Source organism: Hirundo rustica, chromosome 3 (genome assembly GCF_015227805.2).
Source record: "Hirundo rustica isolate bHirRus1 chromosome 3, bHirRus1.pri.v3, whole genome shotgun sequence".
NCBI lineage: Eukaryota > Metazoa > Chordata > Aves > Passeriformes > Hirundinidae > Hirundo > Hirundo rustica.
This window is the reverse complement of record NC_053452.1, coordinates 48434015-48448962: the sequence shown is the minus strand read 5'-3', so window position 1 is coordinate 48448962 and position 14948 is coordinate 48434015. Positions and strand designations below refer to the sequence as shown.

At 39.2% G+C, this 14948-nt stretch overlaps 1 protein-coding gene across 1 annotated transcript in view; it reads left to right on the top strand.

The window, feature by feature from the left end:
- Positions 1-14948, top strand: part of UST (uronyl 2-sulfotransferase) — a 154269-nt gene that overhangs the window by 67375 nt on the left and 71946 nt on the right. The window contains exons 3-4 of the mRNA XM_040060230.2: positions 5072-5227; positions 12200-12279. Of these exons, the coding sequence (XP_039916164.1) occupies positions 5072-5227; positions 12200-12279 (236 nt within the window). The remainder of the gene's footprint in view (positions 1-5071; positions 5228-12199; positions 12280-14948) is intronic.

The following is a 14948-nucleotide window of genomic DNA, read 5'->3' as shown; positions in this document are numbered from 1 at the left end:
GTGGGTAACAAAATTCTGGAGCAAGTTGTGTAAGAAATTCTTGAGGCAGCATGGAAGGATGTGCCTTATAACATACCATATATCATTTTTGTGGACACTGGGGAGAGAAGAGAGACATTGGAGAGAAATGGACTGCTGTCATCTCTCAGGTTTGTGGTTACTTTATAAGTATCATCCTCCTCCCATGAGTCAAATGGACCATTCCTTTGACCAAATAAGCCATTTTTTTAAATTCTTAGAATTCTGTCTCAGTTGGACAGGAAGAGAAGATTAAAAGGTTGGACTGGGAAGGTGTGATGCTTTTTAAAGATATGCCAGCAAATGTTTCAATGTCTCCCCAATCTTATCAGTGATTTCTGTGTTGGTTGGCCTTATTCACCTGATAAACATGGAGCACTGCCTCACTACAGGTTAGTGTCTACTCAGAAGGGAGAAGCCTGTTCTGGCATCCGCTTCTGGCCCTACTTGTGTGTAAGGACATGGGTCACTTACTTGCAGAAGGTGTGAATATAATGGATTGCTTTCTGAAAACATGTCTCAGACCTGGGCAGCTTGGGATTGGGCGATTTTTTGGCAAATGGGCAAAATTGTGCTGGATTAGTCTCATTAAAAGTGGAATGATTTAGGCCTGTGAGTGAATCCCTACATCACTGACACTGCAAGTAATTATCCAGCCTAATTTTTTTTTTAAATGGTGCAAAGATTTTTCTGTAGACAAAGCCACCACTGAAGATGAAAGCCTGGGCTTTTATCAGGCCCTCTGTTAGATAACTCCCTTTCTGAGACTGGCAGACCTCTCTGCAGAGGTACTTGACAGTCATTTTCTGTAATGCAAGTTCATTTGGGGTTAAACTTGCTTTTTCTTCTTGCTTTCACTTCACAATGGTTTTTGACATCTTTAACTGTGGAACAAAAGAAAAAAAAACATGTTTGAACTTCCAAGTAAATTGTCATATAACTTTCCAAACCCTTGAATAGAGGTGCTGTAATTATACTTTGGGTTTTACTTTTTTGTGGCTGTAAGCACTAATTCATGTAACTCCAAAGTGAATTATATGTTTGAATTGTTTGTATTACCTCTGGACTTTGATGCAGTGCTCAGTAAAGTCAATCTGCAATTGTTTTGTAGTTGTATATAAGTTTACATGAATATCAAGTTGCCAGAGCATCATCTCAGCAGTTAGTCAGTCGACATGATACCTACTCTCAGGTAGTAAGTAATAATAAAATGTAATCCAGTTAACATTTTATAAATGTCCAAATGCTGTTTTTCACCTTGTTTCTGCTAATACAATAGCAACCTTCTTTTCAAGTTCCTTTTCTGTCACCATCTCTTGTATCATCTGGCTGTCTTGTGAGTATCATGAGAGGGAAAAGAAAGTTACTCGCTGGCGAAGTTTTCCATCTCTTGCATTTTTAGCTTTGCCGGATACAAACTCATGTTTCTGGAAGGGGTATTCTCCTCAGAAATAACTTCAACATTTAGAAATGCAGAAAGCAGATTTGCAGCATCCTAAGGGAACTGGTCACATTAAACAAATACTTGCATGTACACCAAAAGCCTATGTACTGCATGGCTTTGTGCACTGGGCAGACCCCTTGAGGCATTTGGGTGTGATAAGTGCAATGGTGACGTAAATGGATGAAACATGAGCACAGCTTCAGGAGCGCACCCTGAAAGCCAACCACACTCAGCAGTGCTGCAAGGCAAGTTTTGCTTACCAGTCATGATTGTCTTTCTGAAGCGAGCTTTGAGCTGTAGCGTTTATCTTGGATCTTGTCTGATTAGACCTAAGTGCATTCACTATGTACTGAAACAAGGCATTGATACATTGGTCTTCTTTAAGCTAAACAAGTGTCTGAAAATAATAGTCCTTTATTACAGGTTCCTTTATCTCCAGTGAGTATGGGCTGTGGTTTCTTTTTGGGGGTTACCATGGTTATTGTTTGTGTGCAGAACAGAATTTTGCTACCTAGGAAGGTGAAATGTGAGAACTGGCCAAACTTGCTAACTACTGTCATTTTTTCAAGCTGACAAATTTGCTTGCACTTGGAATAGAGAATTTACCACTTTTAATTTTATCTAGTTTTTAAAGAATTAGAAATATAAGATTCACCCAAAGTTACTGGATAATCCAGTCAAAAATTTAATTACACTTTGAGTGTAATCTGTATGCAGTAAAATTGTACTCGACTGAAGTACCAATAAAGAAAAAAATTTGCTCACTATCTTGCTCACTGCTAGGAAAATCAAAGCAGTTAATAATTATGAAGCGTTTTTAAATATGTCCATAGCTCTACAAACTCTCATCATTCAGCTCATTTCTGGGATGCTAGGCAGACATATAGTGTATGTGCTCTTGCTCCTTCACTGACACTTGTCAGCATCTACTGATAATTTCTTTTGAAGGCTTTCACCTACTTACACAGCAAAGTATGTCTGAGCAGAGGAGCAATTCTCAATCCACAGGTGGCAGTGCTGTGTGGATGGTGCTGCAGGGCTGTGACAAGTGATGCTAGTGTTTGTTATGCAAAGAAATAAACCAAAAAGGGGACAATCCAGAGTAGGGCTTGTGTTTTTTCATTATGGTGTGATAATCAGCATAAAAAAATGTGTTCAAATGTTAACCTTTCAGAGACCATTAGCAGTAGTTTTGAGAAAGGTTAGCTACAGCTGTAGCACAGAGATGTTAAATTCATCGCCTTCGGTGTTCTCTAATAAATGAGGCTGAGATTTTGCATTTCATAGGAAGTAAGGCTTCTGAAGGAAAGATTAAAAAAATATGGGGACTGTGTTTCTCACAGAAAACACTGTAAGAATGTTAAAAAACAGTAAGACTTAGTGCATTGTGTGGGGTTTGTACGGGCCTTGAGAGGCCCTTCTTTGCTCGCTGAATCAGCAGATGCGATGCCCTGCAAGTTGGGAAGTTTAACTGAGGCCATGATTGTTGCATTGTGCTTTGTGTTATTTATTTTCATATTGTATTTTATGTTATTTATTTTTGTTATAATGGTTTGTTCTGCACTCCCCTGTTCTCCTGAGAAAAGTTATGTTCTGAGGTTTGTCCCTGCCCCTCTTCCCTGTCAATCCTCCCATATTCCTTCCAGTCCCCTCCTACGTGCCCTGTCTGCCATTCAGTTGTTCCTCCCATCTTCTGGAGAGTTTGGGTAAGGACATCGAGTGATAGGGCAAGAGACAAGGAGGTTCCTCCCTTTATGTTCCCATTGGTTTCTTTGAATGTCCCTCCAACCCTGTTCCACTCCCACCTTTTCCTCATTGGATGTTGGTTTGTTTCCTCCCTTAGTCCCTTCTCTGTATTTAATCCCAGAGCTCACTGCCCTGGGTGGCTCAGCTGGAGAGACTCCCTAAGGTTCAGATGTCCCCGGGTGGGACTTGGACTTTGCCCTCCAACTGCGTCCGACTCTTCCCTCTGTCTTCGGCAAGCTCTCTCCCATGATAAGGGGAAAACCCCCTTTCCCTCTGCCGCTCCTCTGGTTCCCAGGACCCAGAGGAGTGTTCCCCAACTGATCGCAGTGTCAGAGCTAGCCTGGGTGGAAGGAGCCGCTGCTCCGTGAGAGACACTGCGACACACGGTGACCCAATATCTACTCCTTCCCAAGGTCATTTGGGGAAAAATGGCAACATTTATGTTGCAGTGCAGGATATCCTAAACATTGCAACCAGTAACAACAGTAATGTTCATTTGGTCGTGGAATGTAACGCTGAGTGCCAGTAGGTTCCCACTGAATATAAGGGAATACAGATTTTTTTCTTTCTAGTTGACCGTTCTCTTTGAAAGTAGGCTGAAAGGTTTCCTGAGAAATCATTTTGCTTCCCTGATGAAGATCTATGAGCAGTTCAAATGCAGTGAAGAAGTACTCTATACTGAGAAGTGCCTCATCTGACTGCTCTTATGTTAGAAATCCTTCTGCTGGGAGAACATGATGGCAGAAGTAAGTGTATGTTGAGACGTACTGTCACTTTGGCCATTCCTTTTGCTGAACACAGGTTGCCTGGAACCCAGGTGCAGGCCCTGTGTCAGGGAACAGTTTGTGCCATTGTCTTACTGGAAAAATTATCTTTCCTTAAGTGCTGTATATGCACTGCTCTGGGTGAAGCTGCGAGCTTCTGGCTCTTGTTAGCCGATTTAAATGCTTGGAAACAGTTTCCTCTGGGCCTAATTATCACATGCTGCCATATGCAATACAGCAAATACTCAACTAGTGCAATAGTGTGACTTCAGAATGCCTTTTGCTGAAACACTAGCCCATGGACATCATCCAGGAACAAAAGAAGGCTGCATTTGTCGTACTGTGAGATGCTGAATTACTTCTCACTTGTTCTGCTTTCCTGGGGAGGAGAGCAGGGTGCAGGAGTAAGTGTGGGCTGGACACCATTCCCAGTGACTAGGTTGGATGTGGCTGTTCAGTTTTGAGATTTAATGCACATTACCTGTGCAGAGGTGATCAGACTGTGCCAGTTGGCCTCAGACCCCCTGTGGCCCTGTGCTGATTATTTTGCACGTAGATCCTTAGCCAGTGGCATGATTTGTTCTCTGAGTCTGAGCAATTCATGCTTATACTTGAAATTAAAAGAGTTGATTATTTTTTGCTCTGTGCTCTCTGCTTGTTGTTTGGTTTCTTTTGTTTCTTTTTAAGCTGAAGTTTTGCAATTCAAGCATTCATTCCTCCTGCATTATGTCAGCTTGACTTTGAGTTGCCAAACCGTAGTGCAAATTCACTCCTTTTAGTTCTTTCTACGGGAGATAGTCAACTAAAGATGACTATTTGCATTGAGATTACAAGCAGTAAGCTGAAGATCATTACAAACAGTTACATAGTATTTCTGGAGTAGTTCACAATCTGTTACATTTAACTGCATCTCGAGGGGAAAATCTCACTTTGCCACCTCCCTGAGCCATGCTGTTTTTCCTCTGAAGAGCTTCTGTCTTGCTAGAGGAAGTGAATGCTCTTCTATGTCTCTGTTGGCTTAAGGTAAAAACATGTGATTCAGAGGTACGCAGAAACAAAAGTATCAAAATACTGACTATTTCTTTCTATCTTTGTTTAGGTACTTCCTTTCCCCAGTCAAGTGGTCTACAACAGAGTTGGAAAGTGTGGGAGTCGAACTGTGGTTTTGCTTTTGAGAATTTTATCAGAGAAACATGGATTCAACTTGGTTACATCTGACATACATAACAAAACAAGACTGACCAAAAATGAACAGGTGAGTTACTCCTGCTCATCTTAAATCCTGTTTTCTAATTACATGAACAAAACTGAGGAACAAAGGCAAGTGCTAGCAGATAATCCTACTGAAAAGATATATTGCTAGTTTGTCCTGAGTAATCTTGCAGAATTCGTCATCCTCTAAGTGACTTTATTTAATAAGAGAAATGGGTGGCAGAGCAAAGAACAACATGATGTGGCAGCTAACCAGAAAAACTAACTTCCAGTGAGATAGTTTTTGGATTTAGTCAGCATAGCAGTTAGACTACCAGCGAGGCAAGAAAGGTTAGTACAGTGAGTTAAGTGCCAACAGCATCTGGGACATGTATTAATGTATCTGCAGGACACAGCCGTTTATCATATAATCAGAACAGTTCATCATTTATCATATAACCAGACCTAGCTTGGGTCTTAAACAGAGCTGGAGTAAATAATAGTCAAAAGGGTCTTTTTTGATGACTTTATTAATTCGCTTCTTGTAATCAGTTGCTTCAAAAACTTGTTTCCAGAGCCATGCTAACCCATGTTGCTATAATATGACATGTCCTTGATCCTATCTCAGCTTCTTGCTTATCTGTCTTTTTCATGTTTATTGCACAACCCTCACTGAGGGAAGTGAAAATACCACATGAAACCTCTTTACGCAGGCACCCTTTTTCATGTTCCCTTGAAGTTGTGGAAGTATTATTTTTTTGCGGCTTTGTTTCTGTGAAAGATCCAGTTATTGCAGTTTTCCTCTCTTCGGGGTATGCATGTACCCACTGTAAGTATCACTTCTGTCAGTAGATTGATATAGGTAGTACAGGAAAACCTCAGACTAAAAGCTCACATCTGTAGATGGATGCTGCACACGTTGCCCACTGCTGCTATTTTGAGCTACTGATCAGGTAAAGGCTGCAATTGCTGCCTGTGTCGCTTCCAGAAATAGCAGCCTGCAAACCACCAAAGGATGTGTGCAATGATCAAAATATGGATGTGGGCCCGCTAGTGACATTGTGCTGTGATTGGGGGTCATTTACTTCGCATCCTGTTCATGAGCACAAGTTTGTTATTTTAGATGCAGCAGTTTGTTCCAAATGAAAATTTAGGAGCGGATACTGCTCCTGCAGGTCCCACCTTCCTCCCCTTCAAGGTATCCTTTGGGGTCCCACCGCAGCTGGCTGACATAACACTCCAGAAGTCATGTTCAGCCAGAGGTGGGGTACAGCTGGGCAGGGCTGCCATGCCAGCCCAAATATTCTGCTGGGGTATGGGATTTGTTAGGTAGGACTGCTTTTGGGTTTTGTTTCTATCCTTCCTCAGTTTTCATTGCTGATTGGGGGACATACCAGAAATCCCAAAAATCTTTTTAGGTGTTAGTAATCATCAGCTTCCACCATGATCTGCTTCTTCCTTCCAGTTCTGTTCTGTCTTTCTTTGGTAGGTGGATTTTCCTTTGTTAAAACATGATACAAGATCACTTCTTCACAGTCTTCCGTGCTTTAGTCCAGCAAGTGGAGATTCCAGAGTGGCCTGGACTTACTTTTGATGCAACCAATACACTGACAGATAATTATCTGCATTACCTTTTGCACTCCCTAAGTGTTTGAGCTACTAGATGACAAAGGTGCTGGAAGTATTGCTACAGAGCTGATGATTTACTATATAGATTGCCCTGCCATAATTTGAGTCTCTTTATTTTCATTTATGCTTTATTTCCATAGTTACAATAGGCTCATAATTTAGTGATTACTTTTGCTGAAAAGTGCCTTTGATCACCAGAAAACATACTTGGAGGCAGTAACTATTCCGTTGTTCAGAGCATTTTTAGTTGTCCTCTTAATTTTTAAGAGCAGAATATGAAAAAATAAATTATGTTTTCCATCTTTAATGTGGTGTACACAAGAGGAAGTTAAAGCAATGAATGATCTCAGTCTCTCCAGGCTTTGGAACAAGAAAAAAGAGAGCTCGGCTGTAGGATTCCAGCATGAGCATGGGCTTCTCACTTGAGTTGATGTGTCTCTCTTCCTTCTGTTATTTCTCTGTCCTGTGTTTGGTTAAAGACCTGATCCTGCCAAGACTTTTCTGTAAATGTTTAGCTTATGCAGTCTGCTGTTGTTAAATAAAGTTTAGCATGTAGGTGTTTTTAACGACTCTGGGGATTGCACATAATTGGAATCTCATAATCTCGTTGCCTTTTCCAGTCTCCTTCCTATTAAGAAATTTTCCCAAATTATGTGTGTCTGACAGCAATTAGAAGTGCAGCCTTTAAACATCTGTGGGCATGAGGGAGTGAGGTCTGGAAACAGATGTATTAATATATGCCTTGCCATTTGCTATAATATTTTCAAGTAAATTGAATACAGGAAATAACACATATTATTAATCTAATTGATGTGGCTTTAAAATGCCACTCAAACAGTTGCAAAATGAAGTCTTCCCCTGCCTTGACTTTGTCTTCTGCTCCCATTTTATTGCATTCAGGAAAGTAACAACGAGTACGCTTATAGGTATAGAAATGCTAGTCACGTACAAGAGTAATTGGTAGTTTATCCTCAAATTATTTCCTTCTATTACCCGTCATTACAGCTGTGCAGCCGACTTTATATGCAATTCCAGTTCAATGCACTAAAAATCCATCACTAATTTTTCTTAAATGCTTTTAAAGACAGAAAATTGGTCATACCAGCTTGGGGAGGTGAAGAAATTCTTGAAACTGTTCCAAGCTTTGGAGAGCTGAAAACGAAGATCTAGTCTCATTCCTGGGAGTTGTGAGTTGTTTATGGAAATGAGTACTGAGATGAAAGTGATATACTAAAATTCTTGTAGGTACTTGTGCCTCCTGAGTCCCATGTACCTTCAGTAGAGACTGAAAGCAGTGAAAGAATGTAAAGAGCTCACAAGAGATTTTTTTTTTTTTTTTGTCCTTTTCGTGTCAATATTAGTGGAGACCATAGTGTGATCCAGCAAGACCGCACTTGGCAAATCCCAGTTGCCTCACCATTTTTATACATTTTGACCTCGGATTCTCGCACTGAAATATGGCATCTTAAAAAAAATTTTGGCTGTTGTTTGGGTGGGATTGTTATCTGATTACCTCCTTCTGTTACCAATAGAATTTACTTATTACAAGCCTCGAACAAAGCGGGGCTGCTCTCAGTGGTTAGCACAGGGACTGGACTAGCCATCTCCAGAAGAGAGAAAGGTGACCTGTCTCGAAGGGCAGAGCTGGGATTTTGTGCAGGAACAATGCTGCCCCCACGTTTCTCCCCTCTTCAGGGAGGACCCCATCCAGCCCTCCTGGCGTCACTTCGCGGTGCCATCTGCTGGAGCGTTGCTTGCAATGCAGCACCAGCCCATTGCAAGTTAATTTTGAGAGCAAAGGAGTGTATTTTTCAGCATTGTTTCACTGAAGCTGCCTAATTCCTGCAGGAGAGCTCTGGGCAGCAGTGGGAGAGAAATAGCTCTTTGTGGGCCCTAATCCTAGCAGATAGATACTCCTTTCATATTTCTTCAAATATTTCTGCAGCTTCTCCCTCCAACCATGGATGTGTTCTGACTCATCTCTTCCCTAACAGAGTTTGCATGGGTGGTTTATCTTCTGCTGCTTATACCTTTTTATTTTTTTTCAAACGTAGGGTGATACGATCATCTGCAGTTGTATGCCATTCTCCTTCATCATTCATTCCATCCAAAAGTACTTATTTTATTCAGCCCTCATCTCTGCTCCCTGTGGGTCTTCTACATCTTATTTTCTTTATTTCTTGTTTCATATTATAGAAATAAACATGCAAACAGACAAAACCTAACAACCAAAACCAACCAACCCAACTTACTCTTCTGTGAGACACTGGGTGTTTTTTCTTTTTGTTGGTTTTTTTTGTTTAGCAATCTTAGAGGGAGGGAGGGATCACTACATCTTTCTGAGCAATGCATTTGGGTTTTTAGGCTGAAATCAGTTCAGGACAGCATGATTAGAGAGGGAGAGGCCAATGGGAAATATGGCCACAATTTGCATGTGGCTGTGAGCCATTACAGTTACTTATTTTTCCCTCCTGACATCTGTGTGTCATTGCAGTTGAGCCTTACTTACCCTTTTGGCAGGGTTTTTAGAAGAATGGATTTTGTTTGTTTGTTCTTAGGCATGTTGTAGCTTTATCCACATCTGCTTACAAGTCCAGTTGATCATTAAGTGTCTAAATATGAAGGTACTCCAAATCAAAACAAAATTCTGTTTCTGCTTTGGAGCAAGCTGTTGTCTTAGCTCAAGAAATTGCATTTGTAGCCAGAGATTAAAGAAAAGCCAGGAGCCAGATGCTGTCCTGCACTGTGTGCATCTTTCCAGCCTCCCTTTGCTCCTGAGGCTGAAGTGCCTGTGCTTGTCCAGCGGCAGGTTCATGTGACACTGACATCAGATGAAATGGAGTGAGAAACGTGGCAGTGCTGTGATGCGAATTTGCTTCCTGATGGCAGGTCAGTGCCAGCTCTGGGGACAGTTGGGAAGCTCACGTGGTGCTTTGTAACACTCACCTATACCCCCAGCTAAGTTTATTTAGTATGGGTATAGTATCTTTATATCTCCATATTTGTACTCTAGTAAGGTTTTTTTCATTTATTCCAAGAAGGAATTACAGTGATGACCATGGGGACATGAACAGAGTTTTTATACCAGATCAGTAACTTCCTTCTGCCATCTTCCTTCCTTACTTCATGCAGTTAGAGCAACACAAGTAAAATGCAAAATATAACATAAGACTTTATAAAGTTCTGACAATTTCACTTCTCCTGTAACTTGTCTTTGTAAAACAAAAACAAAAAAAGAATCTGTAGCAGGTTGACTACCACAGCATCCAATTGAGACATCTGATACACAGGCTCCAGGGCCTTCTATTGTTTGATTCTGCAAGGTAAATGAAGAATGTAATTTTTCGGCTGAGTGAGTTACCAGTTCTAAAGAAATGTCAACATGTTGGTTTGCTAGGAAAGCCTTTGTCTCTTCAGGGCATGAAAAAACATTACTCACTTTCTTTGTGCAAAGTATTGCAAAGCTTCCTAGGCTTTCTAATTCTGATCTGGACAAGGTTTGCTCTTTAGGTTTGTGAATTTCTTACCCAATGCATTCATATTATACTGAAGAAGCTGTGCAAAGACCTGTTTGTGCTTCAGTCAAGCACAGACTCCATATATGACTAAGGGATGCTATTCCCTTCCTGAGTCTTTATTTTAATTTCTTTTTAATTTTTTTTAAATTGCATATCTTCTCTCCATATTCTCTTGTTTCTCTTTTTCCTTTATATTGTCTTTCTTTTGGTGATCTTGTCTTACATTCCATTTCTTTGGAAGCCTTTTTCAGGTGTAACATACCTTGCTATACTTTCTCAAGCCTAATATGTTGTGATGTATGAAGTCACTACCTAATATACCTTGATGTACTCAAACTAGTTGGGCAGGAAAAAGTCCATCCTGAGAAGATGGACAAGCTGAACTGTTTGCTTCGGTGGTCATCATACATGTATGTGTATAGAATTGTTGAAGACAGAGGGAAAGTAGAGAAAGTCTATGAGTGTGTGCACTTCTTTATTATTTCCTGGCAGTTAAATGGCTGTAGCTTGTGTTGGCTGGAAGAAGAAGGCAGGTTGTGTGTGCTGGGAAAAAGTGGAGGATGCAAGATGGATAAGAAGCAATAAGATGTGACACATTATAAAAACCATGGCAAAATATCAGTCTATTGAAACTGGACATTTGAAGGGGAAAAAATTGGCAACCTCTCTCTCTTAAATGTGGTTTGGTATGTGCTCTGGCACATGTGCTATGGGTAGAATTTTTTACCACGCTCTTTTTACTGGTAGTAACTCCACACATGCCAGTCACTTTATTTTGACCACACAACAGCCTGGACTCCATCTTTTTGCTTATTTTATCTATGTGAACTATAGCATTCAAATTTTAACAAATAAATTTTTAATTAATGTCTCCTTAATGGTGTTTAAATTTAATACATAAATTAATATAATTCCAATCAGAATATGTGGTTCATGGACGTTTTTTTTTTTTCCCCCCAATGTATGAATTGCTTTCTTCTACCCAGTTTGTAAAATCAATAAATCTGTCATTTCAAGTGCATTTGTGTTCAGTGTCCATAACAGCCTGCATTTGAACACGGAACAGAAAATTGGAAAGTAAATATTAGGAAATTAATAAGGAGGAAGCAAAATTAACTGAAACATTGACTCTCTAGCATGATGCTTCACTAGACACTTCCAGTTTCCTGTAAATCATAGCTAGAGCTCAGCTTACAAAAAATAGATTAACATATCCGTGGTGTTGTTTAAGTTATTCTATTTTAATGGTCTGAAAACTTGAATTATTATTTATTTTTTTAAAAAATTAACATTATATGAATAGGTCTGAACTAGAATTTAGCATCATCTTTCTAAAAGTGCCCATTTAGTTTGTACTCCCAATTTGTTGTAATAGGAAAAGGAGTTGCAAGTCCTGATTTCTATATTTAACCAAGCAAATCAATTGGTGTCTTAGCTGTGCTGGCAGCGTTTATTGTTACAGAAAAATGGCCATTGGCTCACCTCCTGCTTTCTGTTACAGTTTCAGACATTTTACATTTTTGGCAGTGGGGTGAACAGAGCTAGTGTCTTCAGAGGGCATTTGGAAAGTTCTTGCAGATTTAGAAAGATTTTAGATTCTTCCTTTAGTTTGTGCCTTTCTTCAAACTGATACCCACTTCTGGAAGTATTTGGAAGTACATAAGCTCCGTGGTAGCAGAATGGTGTCTGCGGCTCAACCTTTCTTGCTTAGACATAAAATATTCATCATGCTGTCTTGATGACAGCGTTAGGGAGGGATAGTGGGGAAGGAGGTCCTGAGTAATTCAGACTTGAAAATTATATCATCATATGTTGTTTGAAAGTTTTATGTTTGTCTCAAATTGTGCATTGAGGTAATGTGGAAAATTTGATTTGTTAATTCTTTTTAGATGGAATTGATTAAAAACATAAGCACTGCTGAGCAGCCCTATTTATTCACTAGACATGTTCATTTCCTCAACTTTTCAAGGTAAGGCATTTTTTTGGTCGAAAATATTTTTGTTGATTTCTATTAATTGTAATACAGAAAACATTTTCCCTCTTTTACTACTAAACAATACAATGCATTTTTTATTCCTTTCTTCTAGCACTAGAATTCACATTCCGAAGTTGTTGGTTTTTTTCCCCCCACACTCACTTTTCTCTAGCATAATTATGTACAGTATGTTTGTGAAAAGCCAGGATGCTATTATATGCTTTTGCTTCGTGAGATGATTGTGATTTACAGTGTTTCCAGTCAACAAACAAGAGATGGCAGCTTAGATCTTTAAACTGTGCTCTTGTGTTTTAAAAGTGGCAGAACGCTTCTATTAACATTTCATCTCTGTATAGCCAGACACTTAAAGGAGATTGAAAACTGCACTGAGTTCATTAACTTTGTGCCTGGAATGACTCTTCACCAATATAACCAATTAAATTTTGTTCTGACAAAATAGTCTCCATTCCACAGGCTCTGGAAGTATTTTTAAACCATGCAAACAGATTACACTCTGTATCATGGGAGTGCAGTTTCTTCTGGCAGATATTTAAAAGTATGCAGCAAGCCTCTAGAGACTTTTATAGCACGGAATGTGAAGAAAATTGAATTTGGATGAAACTTCTAAGGAATTTTTGGAACTACTTGAATGAGTGATGCTAGTTAGCATTTAGCCAGGATACAGAGGTTAAAGCTGACTGCAGATGGTTATTGCCCAGGCTGTGAATTTAATCTCAAAATGGTATTCTGGAACCATGCTATCTGTGCCAGCAGATTGGATTCCTTGTATTTAGATTTTTAAAAATTCTGTAGAATTACGTATGCAGATCTTTGCAAGAACTTGCCTGAATATACAGTATTTTGTTTGCATGGTAATGTGAGTTCATGGCTTCAGACTTCTATATAGACAGTATAGTAAGAAATTATAAAATTGGGGGTTGTGTTTAGTTTTGTTTTCTTGGAAGACAAAATATTTTGAGCAATTGGAAATTCACTTGATATAGAACTTAACTATGGGCATAATGTTTTTTACATGGAAACAAGAAGAGTTGAACAAAATTTTGATCTTCTATGTTCTCTCTTCTGATTCCTTGAGAGTTCCATTTCTAATATATTACCTTTAAAAAATAAAAATCATTAGGACTTCATACTTCTGGTAAATGATCTTTGTCCTCTTCCAAACTGCAAGATCAAAAGAATAGCTGCATGTGAGGGTCAAAGGGGTGTTTCCTGATTAGACTGATTTTTTTCAGAGATGGTACTCAACATTAGGTATGAGAAAAAAAGATCAACAGTCTTAAGCTCTTGTTCCTCCCTATGGATCCTGTTTTTTCTATCTATGGTACATCCTTGCTGTGAAGGTATCATGTTTATTCTGTGGGGTATACAGAATGTATGTGACGTATCTACAGTGTATTTATCTTTTTCTTGCAAAAAAAAAAAATCTGCAAAAATACTGAACAGTATATAAGATGTATAAAGTTATTTGTAGTTTCTCTTTTGGCTCTTCCTTTCAGGCAAACTTGAAAACATATCTTTTGTTTTATTGAGAGTATCCTTGGTTTGAAGTAGGTGTAAAGTAGTGAAAAGGCTTATGAGTCTTCTAAATCAGACAGCATTGAATTGCAGCAACATTGCTTACTAGTGTTCAGCATTTCTTAGTGTTTTCTAAGAAATTAAACATTTTTGGAAGTTTCAGTCCCTAGTTTCAAAATTTATTAGCAGTGTTATAATTAACAGTGAAGCAGCATGTTTTATATTTTCTCGGTTATTTAATTCTAGGGTGATTTTTTTTTTTTTTACTGATTTCATTAGGAAATGGGTTGTGAAGTATTACATTTACAGAAATTTCAGGATTTAAATACACACTATAAATCTTACAATATTATGAAAGTGTTCTAGTTTTGATTGATTTCTTTAAGCTATTAATTTATAGAATGCTTCCTATCTGTAGTGGTTAGCTGGACTCAGATTGTCAGCTTTTCTGCCAGTTCAGCAAAAAAATCATGCAAAACTCCTCAGACTAAAAGAATGGGGCTCGGAATATTGATGTGGCGTTTTCTGGCTGACCACTGGAGATCTCAGACAATAGCTTGTCATGGGCAGTCAGCACAGTCGGGAGAAGGATAGATGCACAGGCATGGGAAGGAGACAACAGTTGACTTCTGACTTCAGGTTTAGAGGCAACTCTAGATCCATAAAAAGCTCAAAGATCAGCTTGAAGATTAAAGAACCCTATTTTGGTGAAACTTCATGCTCCCTCCCAGGAAAAGGCATGAGGCTTTCTGCATGCCATTGCAGCAGAGCCATTACTGGAATCTGAATTTTTGCAGGAGAAGCCATTCTGGACATCAGTCCAGTGACTCACTTTTCTTGTTTGGCATTTTATACCTCTGCAACCAAACTTTTGTTCACAGGAAGGGATAAGAAACAATTTATTCTCCTTCCTCCTGCACATATTGAGCTAGCAGACAGGTAGGAGTTAGAAGGCATGTTATTTTACTGCTCTTTTGGTGGGTCACATTTGGAACAAAAGGCATCTCTTCTGCTTGCCTTGTACCTCTCTACTTGAATGTTTTCAAGATTAAGCCATTTAGAGCATATCACCAAGGTACTAGAGAAGCAGAGAAAATGTAAGCAGAGTCATGAAAAATGTGAATCTG